The sequence below is a fragment of the Strongylocentrotus purpuratus genome, unplaced genomic scaffold (genome assembly GCF_000002235.5).
Source record: "Strongylocentrotus purpuratus isolate Spur 01 unplaced genomic scaffold, Spur_5.0 spur5_contig_866, whole genome shotgun sequence".
Lineage (NCBI taxonomy): Eukaryota > Metazoa > Echinodermata > Echinoidea > Camarodonta > Strongylocentrotidae > Strongylocentrotus > Strongylocentrotus purpuratus.
In genome coordinates, this window is record NW_022145575.1 from 2,776,786 (window position 1) to 2,793,542 (window position 16,757).

Genomic DNA, 16,757 nt, shown 5'->3' on the forward strand with positions numbered 1-16,757 from the left:
AAATCAACCTAAGGTGATTTCAATGGCTTTGTACGTCACCTTTTGACATGTGTTAACATGACAATGACCTATTACGTAATCTGAACATGATTTCCGTCGGTCATACATTGGGGTACTGATATTGCCTTTCTTGTTTTATGAAGTGTTTTATTTCTCCAAAAAGAAGTAGTTAAAATCAAAACAAAGTAAATACAAATTATATTATTCAGAATCAGTTACAAGTCAAAACTAAATTCGTACATTTTCTTTTTCATCCAAAATATATAGTATACAGATGAACAATATATACATATTTAGCATTTTTTAACTATTTTTAAAAATCAAGCAATGCTTCGTGCATAAAATAATAATACTCTTTGAATGAAACATAGTACTACCCCTGAAGACAGATTTTTATTTCCCCCCCCCCAACAAAATGAGTTAAATTTATTTTCGGAAGTCTTTGCAATTGTGCTAATTGATCATTTTGAGCAGCTTAAACCTGAGATTGGTCATTGGTTGGTACATCTGTAGCGCCTGTATTCATTTCCTTGCTGTCATCATCGTCTTCAAAGCCTGCAAAGACTGACTGTCCACTAGGTGTGCAGACGCCTTTAAAGAGATCTCCAAGGGCTTTCCTGAACCTCAGGTTCCTAGAGGCGTAGATGATAGGATTGAGGCAAGAGTTTGCAAAGGCTAGGACAACGAAGGCGCGGTAGAGTGGACTAAAGAGATGGGTGAAGTCAACGACGCCGAGGTTGAACACCAGAAAGCCGAACTGATCAGGAGTCCAGCAGATAATGAAGGTGATAACAACGATAAAGAGCATTTGGAGGACGCGATGTCGTGCCTTCATCAGCTTCAGCGCGTGCTTCTGTCGCTCCTGGCCGACGGTCACCGGGCTCGCGCGCTGGCGAAGGCTGTGGATCGTCAACGCGTGTGCGGTCAGCATGATGATGACGGGGATGACGTATTCCACAAGAAATAACGTCACACCGATGATCTTTTGGAACAGCGCCGTGGGGAATATGGTAACGCACGTCCCGTCCTGGACGAAGTGGATGTATAAACTGTACGAGTTGATGGCGACGGCAACGAGCCAGATGACGACGATTACGAGGACGCTGCGTCGCGGTGTAAACATGCGCTGAAATGTGAACGGATACCGTATCGCAAGCAGCCTCTCAACCGAGATCGTCGTCAGGGTGAAAATGGACGCGCAGATTGATATCCACATGATCACGGATGAATGGATAATCCGGCAGTAGACCTGGCCTGTCGGCGTATCCGGGAGCGTCGTCGCGCGCGGATGCGGTAGGATTGAGATCGACGTCGTGAAGTCGGCGGCGGCCAGGGCGGCGATCAGGGTGTCGGTGGAGTAACTGTGACGTTTTTGACGAAAGAGGATAAGCATCACCAGAAAGTTTCCAATGATGCCCACGACGGCTAGGATAAACTGCACGATCTGCCACCATGGCCAGGAAACAGGGGACCACACCCATTCTTCAGAGGACGACCTCGATGTCAGGGTACCATTATTATTGAATGTCCATTCCGTTGTACCGCTCCATGCGTCAATCGTGCCGTTCCATGCCTCAGTCGTCACATACCATGCGTCAGTCGTATTGTCCCATGCGTCAGCTGTAACATTCCATCCGTCATTCCTCGCTTTCCAAACGTCACTCTTCATTTCAGGTTCCGAACTCGTTGACATGCTAGATGCATGGACCTTAGTTGTGGTAGGGTCCACGCTAGATGTGAGTTCTCCGATTGTCACATTTGCCGTTGTTTCCACCGTGACCGTCTTTTCCATTCTCGTCAAGAACCTGTTGATTCAGAAAATGAAAAATAACAACAAAAAAATAAACAGTGACATACTCAAAATTTGTAGTGTTAAACTATCCGCTGTGTCTATCAAAATAGAAGCACACTACAAAACCAGTCTTGCCATAATTATCACTGATTATCTATTTTTTGTTTCAAAATCGCTATTCTGTCATTTCATCCCATATACAGTATATTCATGTCTCTCTCCTCCTTATTCACATTCTCTCTCTCTCTCTCTCTCTCTCTCTTTCTCTCTCCCTCTCTCTCCCTCTCTCTTTCTCTTTCTCTCTCCCTCTCTCTCTCTCCCTCTCTCTCTCTCTCTTTATGAATATACATTGTTTTGCAAAATTTAATATTTATTCAAGATTAGAGTATGCGGCTGTAAGATCAACACAACCGAGAAAAAAAATCATCAGACATTATAATATTATCAACTTTAAGTCTGATTCGGAAGGGTGTATACGTCAACACAATAGAACTGTTCGAACCCTATGAAAAAGAAGAAACAATGAAAACGCACCTAATTTAAGCGTTACTTTGAAGTAGTCTTACTTTCATTCACGATAGTATTATACTGTTTGAGAAAAAGAGGGATACAATTTGACCATGCTGACTAAATACATGTATTTTGTTGTTGTTTAGCGCTAACTGAAAATCAAAGCATGCAGAAATTGTGAAGTTTTTGTGTTCACTAATGTGTATACTAATAACCGATCAGAAACAACTATCCCGAGGAAATCGAATTTGCATACATGCAGGAAGTATTAAATAATTCTGCGGTGCAATCAATGATTGTTCGCACTCCTTAATTGCGTAAGACTGTATTTTGTTGACCTATAAATTAATGTAATTAACTTGACCACCAAGACCATCTTTTTTCAGGAGCGTAGTGGAAACCAAAACCAATCCACTTTAATATCGATCGCATCAGAGTTTGTATGAATGCAAAATTACTCTAAAAAGGGTCCACGATGAGAGAGACACGACATAAGTGCCAATCCCATGTTTAATTAAGGAGCGCACCTATGTCCATTAGTAATTATAACTGCAGAAAAAAATATATCCACTCTTGTTTATTTAAGGGATCTAGAACAGAAGGTATATTTTGTTGAATAAGGTTGTTCGAGGAGAGTGGATTTCTTAATCAATGATTATTTCCGCGAGGTAAATGGCATATCCAGATCCTTGTGTCTAGGGAGATGACTAAAACATCTGAGTTAACGGTAGTCCACGTGTTGTTAAATGGATATAATATTGATGACGAAAATTGTGATGATAATAATAACAACATCAATAATAATACTAATACTAATAATGAAAATAATAGTCATAATGAGATAGGTTTCCCGCTCAATTTAGCAATTTAGTCATTCAATTGAAAGTCAAGAGCATTTAAATTCACGATAGTTGTGGTGAGGGGTTTTCATGGACCAGTAGATCTGAGATTATATTATAAAAAAAAACAACAACAAAAAAGATGAGTATGAATTTACAAATAGTACCAAAATATAGAAGAAAAAAAAAGAAATAAAGTGAAAGGCGTAAATATTCTAAAAAAAGAATGAAACGCCGATAATACCAAACAACAACAACAACATCACCACTGCAAAATGTAATTCAAATCTATTTTCGTTCGTTCGTTCGTTCAAATTTGTTATTCATGCAACAACCTTTTCAAGTGATTCGTGTAAATTTAGATAAGGAGCATACCAATCAACAAATGGTTATACAATTTAATTTTCTCTCGTCCATTATCAGTGCAAACAAATCAAATGAATCACCTGAATTTAGATAAAGAGCATGCAATTAAGGGGGTGGGCTTTCGAAACAATTTTCCCTCGTTCTAGTAGACAATTTTATTAATATTATCAAATTAAACGTGCCACCAGGGACTTGATGTCTATCACGTCCCTGGTGCCACTTAACAAAACGTTATGCATTAAAAATGATTATAATACGACTATAGCATATTCGTTATCTTTTCAACCATTTTTTCCTTCTTCAAACGAGTCATTCACATTTTAACAAAGGAATGTACATTTTTAGAAATGTGAATCAAATTCCGTTGCCGATGACCTCGGCTTTTCTTCAGTTATTTAGATTCATTAAAAGGCAGGCATGTTCTAAATCGTTGACGACTGCATTGTGAAAGTCCCATATGCCCATTTCAGGGACAACCAGTTTCCGGTATAGGCAAAGAGTTAAATAAGTGCATTAGAAATTAAGATGCATCGCACAAGTTTTACTAAATTAGGAGTATTCATGTACATGTAGGTCTCACTTGCCCCGTCAAATTGCGTTCATGATCACGTCATACTAATAGCTCCCAATGGTCCCCTATGAAAATGAAAACAAGGATGTAAAGAAAGAAAAACAAACCTGTTCCTATTTCACCCTTCCCCCCCCCCCTCCAGGGTCGGTGAGACCGTATTCGTGTTCCCAAAATCCCCGGTAAAGCGGTACTTTTCGCGCGGCAAAGTCCGACCCGAGAATTGTAAAGAAAGGGGGTGTATTTGACTTTACACCCGGATATTTCTTTAAAAAGGTTCCTTTTTCCTCTCTCTCTCCCTCTCTCTCTCTTTGGATTCCTGGGAAATTTGAATCGGGGGTTATAAAATATCTTGAATATCATAGATAGGGAGTACATTGATCAGTGTTCCGAATTTAGGGGGTCCCCAAGACAGGAAAAGCCCGCGAAAGGGGGTTCAGAAATGTTAGCAGTCCTAAGACTTCATGTTTGTATGATCTATGTTTTTAACCGTAACAGAAGAGTGCTGTGTCTATTCTAAAGGAAATGTTATAAGAAATCATTGTGGAAGTAGGACCTACTCTGTATTTAAACATGTATCAAATATAAGATATTACTTTCATACATTGTATTAATGGGGATATGAATATAATTGTATTTTATAGTCTTACGAATATGACTTTGCACTATTTTTAAAATCTTAATAGTGCAATTAATTTATTCCATTTGTTTATTAGGAGGGAAAAAGAATCAAATATAATTCACAATCGACCGCAGCAACAAAATCGACCCCCCCCCCCCTCCATAAAAACACCTGTCACTGTGGAATTGGCCCGGCCCCCCCACTCAGGTTTCAAAATGACCGCATGCGTGTTGCCAAAATGTCCTTTTCGTAACAAAAGAAAAAGGTCGAGCCGTATTGACTTTACACACCGGACTTTTGCTGAAAAGGGGGGGATGCTGAAAAAGGCTCGTATACAAAAGAAAAAGGTCGAGCCGTATTGACTTTACACACCGGACTTTTGCTGAAAAGGGGGGGTCGGTTGGAACACGCATATGCGTACCCTAAATAACACTGAGTGGGGGGGCCGGGGGAATTGGCTACTCTCTCCGCAAGCACAGTGTGTGTGTGTGCGCTCTCACCTCAGCATTCTTGTGGGGTTTTATGTGCGCTTCACATACCCCTTGTGAGGCATTTTTACTTTGTGGGGTATTTTTTCAGGACCCCACAGAGTAAAGTCTTTCAAATGACTGTATATTCGGTGTCCTATGCCCTGCGGGGCATTAGAAGTGGTACCCCATAAATGACTTTTTGTGAGCGTGTGCTAAAACTTGCACACTTTTTTATGGTAACATCGTAAGCACACCGCCGGGTTGTTATCGCCAGGTTGTACATACCCCACTAGTAGGGGACCACAAGGTATATCTGGAACGCACAGAAATACCCCACAATCAGGTGCCCCACAAAGGCCCTGATGTGAGAATGTGTGTGTGTGTGTGTGTGTGTGTGTGCGTGTGTGTGCGGGTGTGAATGTGTGTGTGTGGGGGGGAGGGGGGTGGGTGGGTGAGTATGTGTGTGGGTGGGTGAGTATGTTTGTGTGATAGAGGGTGAGTATGTTTGTGTGATGGAGGGGGCAGGGAGGGGGCAGGATTGTTTCAGTAAAATTACCTCCAGATTTGTTTAAGTTTTTTTTGTAATATATAAGTAAATAACATTTACCATTGACATATTATGTTTAGGTACTTATACGTTTACTTTGTTGCTAAGTTATATCATACTGCAAATAAGTTTGTGTTTAATTATGTTTATGTAAAAGCATCAATATTGAACACGTTTATTTTATTCAATTGTATGTCATGGTTTGTATTACACATCTGGAGAAATAAAACAAAATTGTTTTAAAAAAAAAATTGTTTTTTTAAAGTGTTTGTGTTGTTTGTATTTTGGGCAAAGGTGTGAATTGATACTCGATTTCTGATGTTATTTGTCATAGCTTACATTCTTATTTTGTTTAAATCTTGATAAAGGATATCAATCAAACGTGCCACACACTCTTTTTGACGCACCTGTAAAAGTATGGATCTTCAATGACTGGTCCCTCAGAAACTAGTGCCGAGCCAGTCACAGAGAATTTAGGATTTCAACTGAAGCCTCTCTTCCCTTTCATCTCTTTTTTTCGAGTTTCATTTGGAAACTTTTTATATTTGATCAACATGGTGGATGGGTATATGAGCTATGGTTGGATTGGTAGTTGGAGCGAGAGGTGCGATTAAGAGCGTTGGTGTAATATCTGGATTTATCATATTCAGATTCTGAATATTTTCAACGAATTGAATCATATTGAAAAGGAGGCAATTCATAGTCGTACACATATTCTTTCTCTTTTTTGCATAAAGAAAATGTGAATATGTTAATCTGTGGCCTAAGATTGAGAAAATTTCTTTTTTTCTTTTATTATTGAACAGGGAGAAAGAAATAGGGAGGACATTAATCAAAAAGAACATTTAAGATATATGTTAATTCGTGACGGGTACAAATGCAGGGTATATTAAAATTAATTTTAGAGCGATGATTCATCAATTCTTTGACGGTGATTGATTCTTTCAAATTTACATGAATGTGGTGACTACTCGGTTATGAAGGGCAGGCTTCGATATTTACTCAATCTAGCAAACAATATGAAATCTAGCTGTATTGAATACACAGACAAGAAAGTAAAAATGTTAGATGCCAGAGTGACAACATTGAAGATGATTACAAGTTTGGATAAAAGTATCAAATAGAAGCTATTATTTGCATTTGTTAGTATAATTGTGTTGGTTCTTATCTTTAAATTTGTACTCAATTTTGTATCTTAATAATTGTCGAATTAATTTGTTCGATTTTTGTTGTTGAGAGAAAACGAATATAATAATATTCCAAATCAACAATAACATCAATAAAATCACCCCCCCCCCCCCGCAATAGAAAAAACACAGCCACTGAGGAATGGGCAACTCTCTTGCAAGCACAATATGTGTGTGTGTGTGTGTGTGTGTGTGTGTGTGTGTGAGTGTGTGTGTGTGTGTGTGCGCGCACGGGCAATAATGTATCAGGATTATGACTTTGGAGGATTAAGAATGATTAATTTTGAAATGTCCGTTAAAATACAGCGCATAGTGTGGATAAAACGTCTTTTATATGGAGAGAAAAATTTGGGATGGAAATTGTTTTTTAATCATTGCTTACAGTTTGTGGGTGGTAGATTTATTTATTTTGATGTGATTATGATTAAAAAAAGATTAAACTCCGATTTTAGATATTCCACCATACTATATGGAAATGTTGCAAGCATGACAAGTAATTTAAGATATTTGGAGGGTTATATTAATCCAATTATAATAATCGGAATATATGTATAAATGGAGAAAGGATATTTGATAGATACTTGTTTGAAAGAGGGATTGTTCAACTGAATCACTTGGTTGAGAAAGGCCATGTTATGTCTGTTAAATATTTTATGAACCTCGGTATGAAAGGTAATAATGTGTTTATGATCATTGATATTTATGATGCGATACCCAGGTTAAGGAAGGATGATTCAGGGTTAATACAATTCCTCGAGGTTGATTTTATAAGCTTTAATACTTATATTCATATTTCAGGTAAAAAATACAGTTTTTGGATGTTGGTTCAAGAACAATTTATGATTATTTTATCAAAGCACTGCAGCAAACGTATGATTTGCAGGTAAGGGGTGGGAAAAATGATTATGATTTTATTGATAAAGAATTAAAAGAAATATTTGTAAGACCAAGAATTACCATACTCATTACAAAAAAACGAGACTTTCAATTTAAATCATTGCATGGAGCCATATATACTAATGAGCATCTTCATAGATTTGGTTTTGTTGGTGATAATTTATGTTCGTTTTGTAAGCAGGAAATAGAAACATATAAACATTTATTTTTATCTTGCTGGAGCGTTCAAAGGATATGGCAGGTTTTAGTAAAACTTTTTGAGTTAAATGAAATTATAGATTTAGAATGGCGAGATATATTTGTTGCAAGGGTGTCGATTTGTTTCCGTGGTTGGGGGGATGATAGGTGCCAAAATATTTTCGGCAATGGATCAAAGCAACCAAGAGGTAGAAGCGTGTGGCAGGTTGCACCCCCACCCCAAGCGCGTAGCCAGGATTTCATTTTAGGGGGCGGTAGTGAGCACGCGAAGCGCGCTCCCTAGGGGGTTGGGTGCATGGAGGGGGAGTTTTCCCCCTCCCCCGCGAAGCGCGGAAGCTTTGACGTTTCATTAAATTATTAGAGAAAGAAGACGATTCGTTGGACCATTCTCGACTCTTAATCCTTAATATTTGAATCAAGTTCCCCTTCTTCGCGCGTAGCGCGGAAGCTCTGACGTTTCATTAGATTATTAAAGAAAGAAGACGATTCGATGTACCATTTTCGACTCTTAATCCTTGTCTGAATTCAGTTCTCCCCCCACCCACGCGAAGGGCGGAAGCTCTGACGTTTCATTAGATTATTAAAGAAAGAAGACGATTCGATGTACTATTCTCGACTCTAAATCCTTGTCTGAATTTAGTTTTCCCTCTCCCTCCCCCCCCCCCCCCATCCCCCCCCCCCCCCCGGGCTCGACACCCATGATTTGTTGGGTTGGCAGATAGTTCATATAGAATAAAAATGTGTAATAATATCATTTTCATGGTGAAGTATGTTACAGTTATGTCAAGATCGGGAGGGGGGGGGGGGAGTTCCAACTTTAGAAAAGATGAAAAAAGCATTTTTAAGTATAGGGATGAGGAAAAGAAAATAGCAATTAGAATGGGAAAGCTGGGATCACTTTTCTTAAAGTGGGAACTGCTTAAGATTAATTAAGATTTGTTTTCTTTTCCGGTTAAAAGTGTAACTCTATTTTGCGGCCTGGATAACTTACTTACTTAGTATATTTTTCTTGAGTTGGGAATGTTAGCTGCATCAACTGAGTGAGTAGTGTCATGTGTGTGGGGGTGGGTGGGTGGGTGAGTATGTGTGTGGGTGGGTGGATGGGGTGTTTGTGTGAGGGAGGGGGCAGGGAGGGGGCAGGGAGGGGGCAGGGAGGGGGCAGGGAGGAGCAGGTATTGTTCTCCAGTAAAATTACCTCCAGATTTGTTTAAGTTTTTTTTAAATATAAGTGAATAACATTTACAATTGACATATATATTATGTTTAGGTACTTAAACGTTTACTTTATTGCTAAGTTATATATATATTGCAAATAATTTTTTGTTTAATTATATGTATGTAAAAGCAATCAATATTGAACACGTTTCTTTAATTCAATCGTATGTTATGGTTTGTATTACACATTTGGAGAAATAAAACAAAATTGCTTTAAAAGAAAGTGTGCTTGGAACGCTTATTAAAATTTAAATATGACATGAGTATGCTGATAATAATTTACGTTTCATAGTAACCTTGAAAGAATATATCGAATTAATATGATTAAACAGTAGTTCAATGGAGCTTATTCCATAAATCAGGGCCATGGCGTCGGACTTATTTATGCGCAATTAACAATTTGGGGTTAATCAAAAAGTTGTGAGAGTTTCGTGTCGGAAAAGAATGTATTGCGTGTTGTTTATAGCAAGAGGTTGTGGAATGCCGGAGGAATTAGTTTATTGGAGTATTTGAACAAAAAGATTACAACCTGCAAAGTAATGATATAAAAAAAAATGTTAATGTGTTCAGCTTCTGATATAAGGGTTCTGAATTTGCAAGGATTGGTGATTTGGTACAATTGCGAATAGCCCTGCTTTGCAAAAAAAAAACACATTTGGATTTAATTTTGTCTTAGCACAACTTGCCCAAACAATATAACAATAAGTTATAATATGGAAAAAACCATTGTATTATACAATGAAAATAAAACTTTTTATTTTATTTCAAAAAAAATATTTTAATTTTACAAATAATTCCTACACCTTTTGAAATCGATGTTTTCATATAATTTAAATGGTCATTCCACGTTAGAAATTCATCAAATAACACTCCGAGAAACTTAGAATTATGCTTATGTTAAGGGCTAGTTATCAATAAAAAATGTAATCTTCATATCTGCAGCTCGGTGTACATTAGGGAGGTCGAAGTGTATAAAATGAGTTTTGTTTATATTAAAAGATAACAGCTGCACTTAAACCATGTCGACACTTCTGGTAACTCCAAATTAAAGGTATTCATTAGTATTTCAATGTTATTGTGTGACTAAAAAGTATTTAGGTCATCAGCAAAGAGAATAAATGAAAAAACAGATATCTAGTTCATTACATCCCTCAAATACAAAAGAAAAAGAAGTGGTCCCAGAATGGAGCCTTGAGGACATCACGCAAAAGTACAATAAAATAAGCTATATTCGGGCGCCATACTTCGTACTTGGGGTGCCCGAATATTGATATAGATCATAGACCTCGCTGTCTGAAAATATCCCGTTTCTAAGTTTTGCGAGCGAGCAAAAACACACGTTAATCTCTGTGAATTTTCATTTACTCATTAAAATACCCAAAATTATATTTCAATTGCGGTTTCTGATACTTTGTTTCCATGAAGTTGACATTCCAATACATATTATATTCTCTGGTTGAGAAACGCTGTAGTAGGTGGTCAAAATATTTAGGGGCAGATTGCATTTTTAAGTGAAACGGGAACACAAACGTACTCTCTCTTTCTCTTCTTCCGGATGTCTTCCATCACTCATCTCCATTTCCTTTTCTTCTCTACTTTACGCTACATCTAGGGTGCATGCAGATCGTTTCACCGCAACGCATTTCTCGATAATTGCTGAATGCACCTTTAACAACAGATTTCATTAAAGACTTATTATACTGTCCCCAGGTTATACTGATTCACATGACATTGTAATCTTAAAAAAAGAGCGTTTTCGAGCAATCTATACCCTTACTTTACATGTTCTTGTTCCTCCGGTTTCTTCATCTCGCCCCTCGCTCTCACCTCTATTTGTTTGCCATAAAAAACGTACAAACGCAGTGAATCAATGAAACTCATTGAGCAATTCAATATTAAATTGAATTTCCTGAAATGAAAGTGATTGCCCAAACAGTCTACTCACTCAGGTCTATTTTATTAATTTGAATGTACGAACCTCGAAATTCAATGCACGAAATTTGAAATCTTAAGAACGTTCACGACTTTGTATCCCCGTTAACGATTTTTTTTGTTGTTGGCCCTATAAATTTCTAAAATTCGGATAACAAATTCGAATGCCCTAAACTGAAATAGTTTTGCTGATAGTTTTGCTGGATGCTCATAACTAAATGGCGTGTCTCCAAATGAATTCCATCGCCCGGATTTTTAAAATTTGAAAGGTGGATATCGATCGTTAAAAGGTAATGCGTGCATTTGAAAGCACCTTAATTGAATTGAGTGATACATATATGAAAGTGGGCGGGAAAACCTATTATAATAACATCCAACTAAATGAATGAATAAATTCATAAATGAAGAGATATATTAATTTATAAATTAATAAAGGAATGGATGAATAAGTAAATACACTGTTGCCTTGAACCATAATGCATGGCCCTACATAAGATTTTTTTTTCCTGTTGGCGACCGGGGGAAAATGCAATGAATTATTGATAATTTATTGCATTTTCTTTGTTTTTTTGTATTTGTGGGGGCGGCGACGTACCCTAGCCCCCGCTGCGTCATATGGAAACGTTGTATCATCCGCTCACTCTGACTTGCGTGCATAGAACAAATAAGCATTTTTTCATGAAAAAGTGAAGTTTTCTAAGATGTGCGTTTCTTTCCAGCATTGGGGCGCCCGGAAGTCACTCGGGTAACATTTCATAAAGTATAATATAAAAAGTCCATATGCAAATGTTGAAGAATAACAAATAGCGAGTTTCAATCACACTTTGGCCGCTCTCGCAAGCTCTCACTCGTTTCAATGTGGTCAAGCGACTTTGGGGCAAGCGGTTAATAAAAATACTAATCGTTAGCCTTCTTCTGGTATTAAACTTGTTTTGATTGATTGTATAATTATGTCGGAATAAAGGAAACAAAAAGGCCCGACCAATAACTTATCAGCGTCTGAATTGACCTTTAGACCTTGAATTCCCTGATGCAAGCGCACTAATGAGGTCATCTTCGCTAAATCGGTGTCTTTTATCGTAAAATGCAACACTTTATCAATGTTTATACATCTTTTTTTTTAATTATTAGTAAGATATAATATATTTTTCTGATATCACTGAAGTTTTGGGTTTTATTTAATGAGTAATTTTCAAATAAGAGCCATTTTACTGTTTTAATTTACTGGATCGTACCATTAAAGTCGCAGGGTAGAAAGATGCATTTCCAACCGCGCCAAATTTAATTTACGTTCCGACATTCTGTTAAATGGGTTCGTGTTGTTAAGAATCCACTGCTTTCTGCTCCAACACACGTTCACATGCGGAGTCGTTTATCAACTAAATTATTCAAATTTATGGATGCTTCCTAGCTTCCCAGGTGTTTGTGTTGCTGTTGAAGCATTTTATTCACCTGCTATCATTCTTTGTACTCCAATTGCCAGAACGCAAATTTCATTTTGGTTTTATAATTTCATTGGAGTCGTTTATCAACTATATGTATTCAAATTTATGAATGCTTCCTCCCAGGTGTCTGTGATGTTTAATGCATTTCATTCACCTGTTATTATTCTTATACTCCAATTGTTAGAATACACAATGCATTTTGGTTTGATAGTTTAATGCAATAATTCAATAAAAGAGTATGTTATGCACAATAAAAACAATGTGTGTCCCTATTGTACAATGTGATATGTCCCCTCATTTTGTAATAGTTAATTTACCCATTCACATAATGGAACTACCTGCCCGATGAAGCCAGTGGCATGTGACCCCTGAGCACTCAACACCGTGTGGGAGTCAAATTCTTTTATGAGACAAATACAAGCAAACGTTTCCATATGCAGTCATGACTCACTGGCTAAGCAATGGCCTCGTTAATGTAAGGCCCCAGAATAAAAACCGTGTCGATCAGCTATATGAGTGCCCTTTTGTGAGGCATTAATCCTCATTACTGTCATCTATAACTTAAGGACGTAGGTCCCTAGTTGATTAGCATAGTAGCACACACATGCTTTAGCAGTCACGCAAAACAAACACTCGCAAATTATTACTCAATAAAATCTGAGAATGTATGCTATCATTTAGATCTATTAGGAATAAACCATTGTCAAAATCATTCCATAAATTGGGGTAAAATAATGATTCCACCTTTCTGACCAACAGTGTAGATAAATTATCAAAAAATAGATATATAAATAAATAATTAGATAATTAAATATTAGATAACTAAATGAACTATAATAGCAAGACTATAGTGAATGACTAAAATTCACATAAAATGTTAACAGTTAGCTGCATTTAAAGAGTGAAATAGCAACACTTTCCAAATCTACCGCTGTTATTGCATTTAAGATTATGCCGAAATAAATATTGTGCAGGCTTTACTAATTCGTCCTTGTTTTCACGAAGTGACGGTAGTGAGGAAAATCGTCACGCAAAGTGAATGCAATTTTTTTTCACTACCGTCACTTCGTGAAAACAGCGACGAATTTTGTCAAAGTTAAATTAAGTAACGTTTCCATGATAACATTTAGAATAGTTTTAACGATATTATACAACTGCAAAGCACTGCCATACATTGGGTCTATATTTTGAAAATGGGCACTTATCCTTATTTGCATAGCTTTGGGGCCTTGTAATTGAAATATGATTTGAACCGTACTCATTAACTTAAATTTGCTTTAACAAAAAAATACATATCCATTTTAGACAATGACAATTAGACAATGTACTCTGAGGGTGCCATTTTGAAAATGGTCACAACGGGCCTTAAAGCCCGTCTGCACTAGTTTGACCAGGGGGATTAGACCTCCCTGCAAGGTCACTGACAGGTGGGTATCTCATCAAATCAGCCCTCAATTAACATAAGAAAAAATGAATAGGGACCAACGGACACCCATAATAATTTAGAGGGCGCAAGTAGCTAGTGCAAGTAGTGGGGCTTTACGAGCCAAATCTGAAGTTGCTCAATATCCAGGTCTGCTTAGAATATTTTAATATACCCTATGTGTAAAATATGTGATTTGATCACAAAATGTCCGACCAAATCGCTATGCTGACCCACTTAATAAGCGAAGATTTGATTTGATTTGATTTATTGATTTCTATATTATCATTATTTTAAACGTGTATAATCTTAAACATACACAATTTCCATCAGTGTGATAAAACTTATGTTTCAAAGTACAATACATGATACTCTTGGAACATAGACAATACATAGGAGAAAAATTATTCATTTTTACAATTAACATGATGCAGGAGGGATACAGCGTAAGCATGAAGCTTGAAATGCTTGCAGCCCTCGATTAAACTAGACTATTATTAATTAAAATAAACTAAACTAATCTATATTAAACTAACAGCCTACAGTATATAGGAAACATAATGAAGAGAGTGAATGACTTGCAATAGAGAGAGAAAAGATAGAGAGAAAGAGGGAAGACTGGAGAATTCCACAATACCAGACGCCTGTTGACATTAGAAGACATGTTTATAAACGCCAGGATAGGTATGGACAATAGTGGTTGAATGAATAATATACATAAAGTGAAGATACACTATGAACATGACGGACAAAGAAAGCGGACAGAATATACAGTTCCTCAGGTAGATAGAGGAACATCCCTTCACTGCTATTATGTAAAAAAGTGAATATGCATGTGACACCTGTTCTACACATGTTTACATAATAGCAGTGAAGGGATGTTCCTTTGTCTACCTGAGGAACTGTATATTTTGTCCGCTTTCTTTGTCAGTCATGTTCATAGTGATAAAAGCACAAATCATTAATAATGGGGTTATGAGGATAGTCTTTACAGCTATTTTGACTTCATATTTCGAATTACAGTAAAGAGTGAAATTCCAAGTATCTGGATCAGCATGTCATTAATATGGAAGGCTATAATACGATTTTTTGATTTTTCAAATAGAATTTGTCAGCTTGTCTTGGGGAATACGAGTGTACATGTTTATTGATATCAGATAAATGGGGGGAAATAAGCGGGAAGTTGCCTGTTTTGTAAGCGAAATATAAAAAGTACGGTTTGCAGGGTATAAATATCATCAACTTTTAGAGTTTTCAGTTAAAAAAACAGTGGTTTTGAATGTTCACGGTCAGAAGGATTAGTACAAAGACGTAATGCTTTCTTTTGCAATACTCTTTGAACTTTGAACTTGCCTAGAGCATATTACAATACGAGATAAATGGCAAAATTAGAGAATTATATATCAGAAATAAAATGTTCGTTGGGACATAATGTCTTAATTTACATAGCATACCAATTTTGCGTGAGATTATATTGAAAATATATTTAACACGGTGATTCCACTTCAGATTTTCATTTATTAAAATACCAAGATAAGGTCCAAGATTTATTCAGTCAATGCTTGAAGTTACAATAGGAAATTTAGTAGAAATTAAATCACCACCGTTTAAAAAATGAAATTAGTCTATTCATTTTCTATTTTGGAATATTATGTTATACAAACTTTGTACTTTTATCGGAAAATCTGGAGAAAAAAATTGTACGTCGTTCACAGTTTATGAGAATAAAAATAAATTAGATAATGATTAAGTAAATGGTTCGTTATTGTTGAAACCTTATCAGTGGTAAGCAAATTCCACAAAAAGTGCTACTCACCAGCAATTAAATGATGACAAAAGTTTCGGATGATATATGAGATCACATGAGCAATTCGCCTGTTTCCGATTTCATCGCTATTAAAGGCAGAGATAACACATTGAGTAACGAACACACGAATTCAAATGGTCATCAAACTGACAAATTGAACTGACAAATTGGCACAATGAAATTGTTCCAACGTCTATATACCCGGTTTACGCGCGCAAGCATTTTTTTACTTTACAGGTACAGGTGTCGTCTGCAACCATGCATGCTTAGTGGCGTATCAAGACATTGCCCTTAGGAGGGGTAAACAGGTGTATTAATACCTCCAATTTATTTAAGAGCTGTAGAAGACAGCAACACATTTCAGGAAGGTAAACTTTAGAAATTGAAGAAATAAAGTAAGATTTCTCTGGATCTCAGGTACCTATATACCTTTCTTCTCGTCGACTTGTTTTCAAGGAGTGACAAGGGTGTAGTGGTGACAAAGAGTATAAGTCAGAAAAGAATGATGCGTCCCGAAATAAAGTACGTCACTATAAATATGCTAGGATGGTTGTTGTTGTTTTTATTTTAGTTTTAAGGACAAGTATTAGTCCGTAGTGAATATTTACGCCACAGAATCGTGGTGTATTAGTTTTATTGGCGTGTATCATTCATCTATATGAATATTGACGTCGAAATAAATCAAGGTTATAGTATTTATCAAGACGTTTCCTTGTTATTTCTTCGTTCTTTTGCTTGTTTAGTTTTAGTAGATAGCATAATCGTGAATCGTGATACATGTACATATTCCGATCTAATAATAAACTTTGTCCCAGGACCAATACCAGTGAAAACGAGAAAGATGAAACCAAAAAGTTTGTCGGTAGTGCACACAAAAATTCGCCACGTAATCATGCTACTCGGCATATCTTTCTAGGATTTTCAGAAACACGATTGTCG

The 16,757-nt window shown here is 36.7% G+C and overlaps 1 protein-coding gene across 1 annotated transcript; it reads right to left on the bottom strand.

Annotated features, from left to right (window-relative positions):
* Window positions 1-390: 390 nt before the first annotated feature.
* Window positions 391-15,948, bottom strand: LOC115919987 (galanin receptor type 2-like). The gene is made up of 2 exons (XM_030974768.1): window positions 15,828-15,948; window positions 391-1,805 (listed from the first exon to the last, which is right to left on the bottom strand). Exon 2 carries the CDS (start codon window positions 1,790-1,792, stop codon window positions 476-478), a length of 1,317 nt encoding a protein of 438 aa, XP_030830628.1. The 5' UTR covers window positions 1,793-1,805; window positions 15,828-15,948; the 3' UTR covers window positions 391-475.
* Between the last annotated feature and the right edge of the window lie 809 nt (window positions 15,949-16,757).

Bases quoted from the DNA above. Each gene is read 5' to 3' on its own strand.
- LOC115919987 (XM_030974768.1), bottom strand. From the start codon at position 1,792: ATGGAAAAGACGGTCACGGTGGAAACAACGGCAAATGTGACAATCGGA.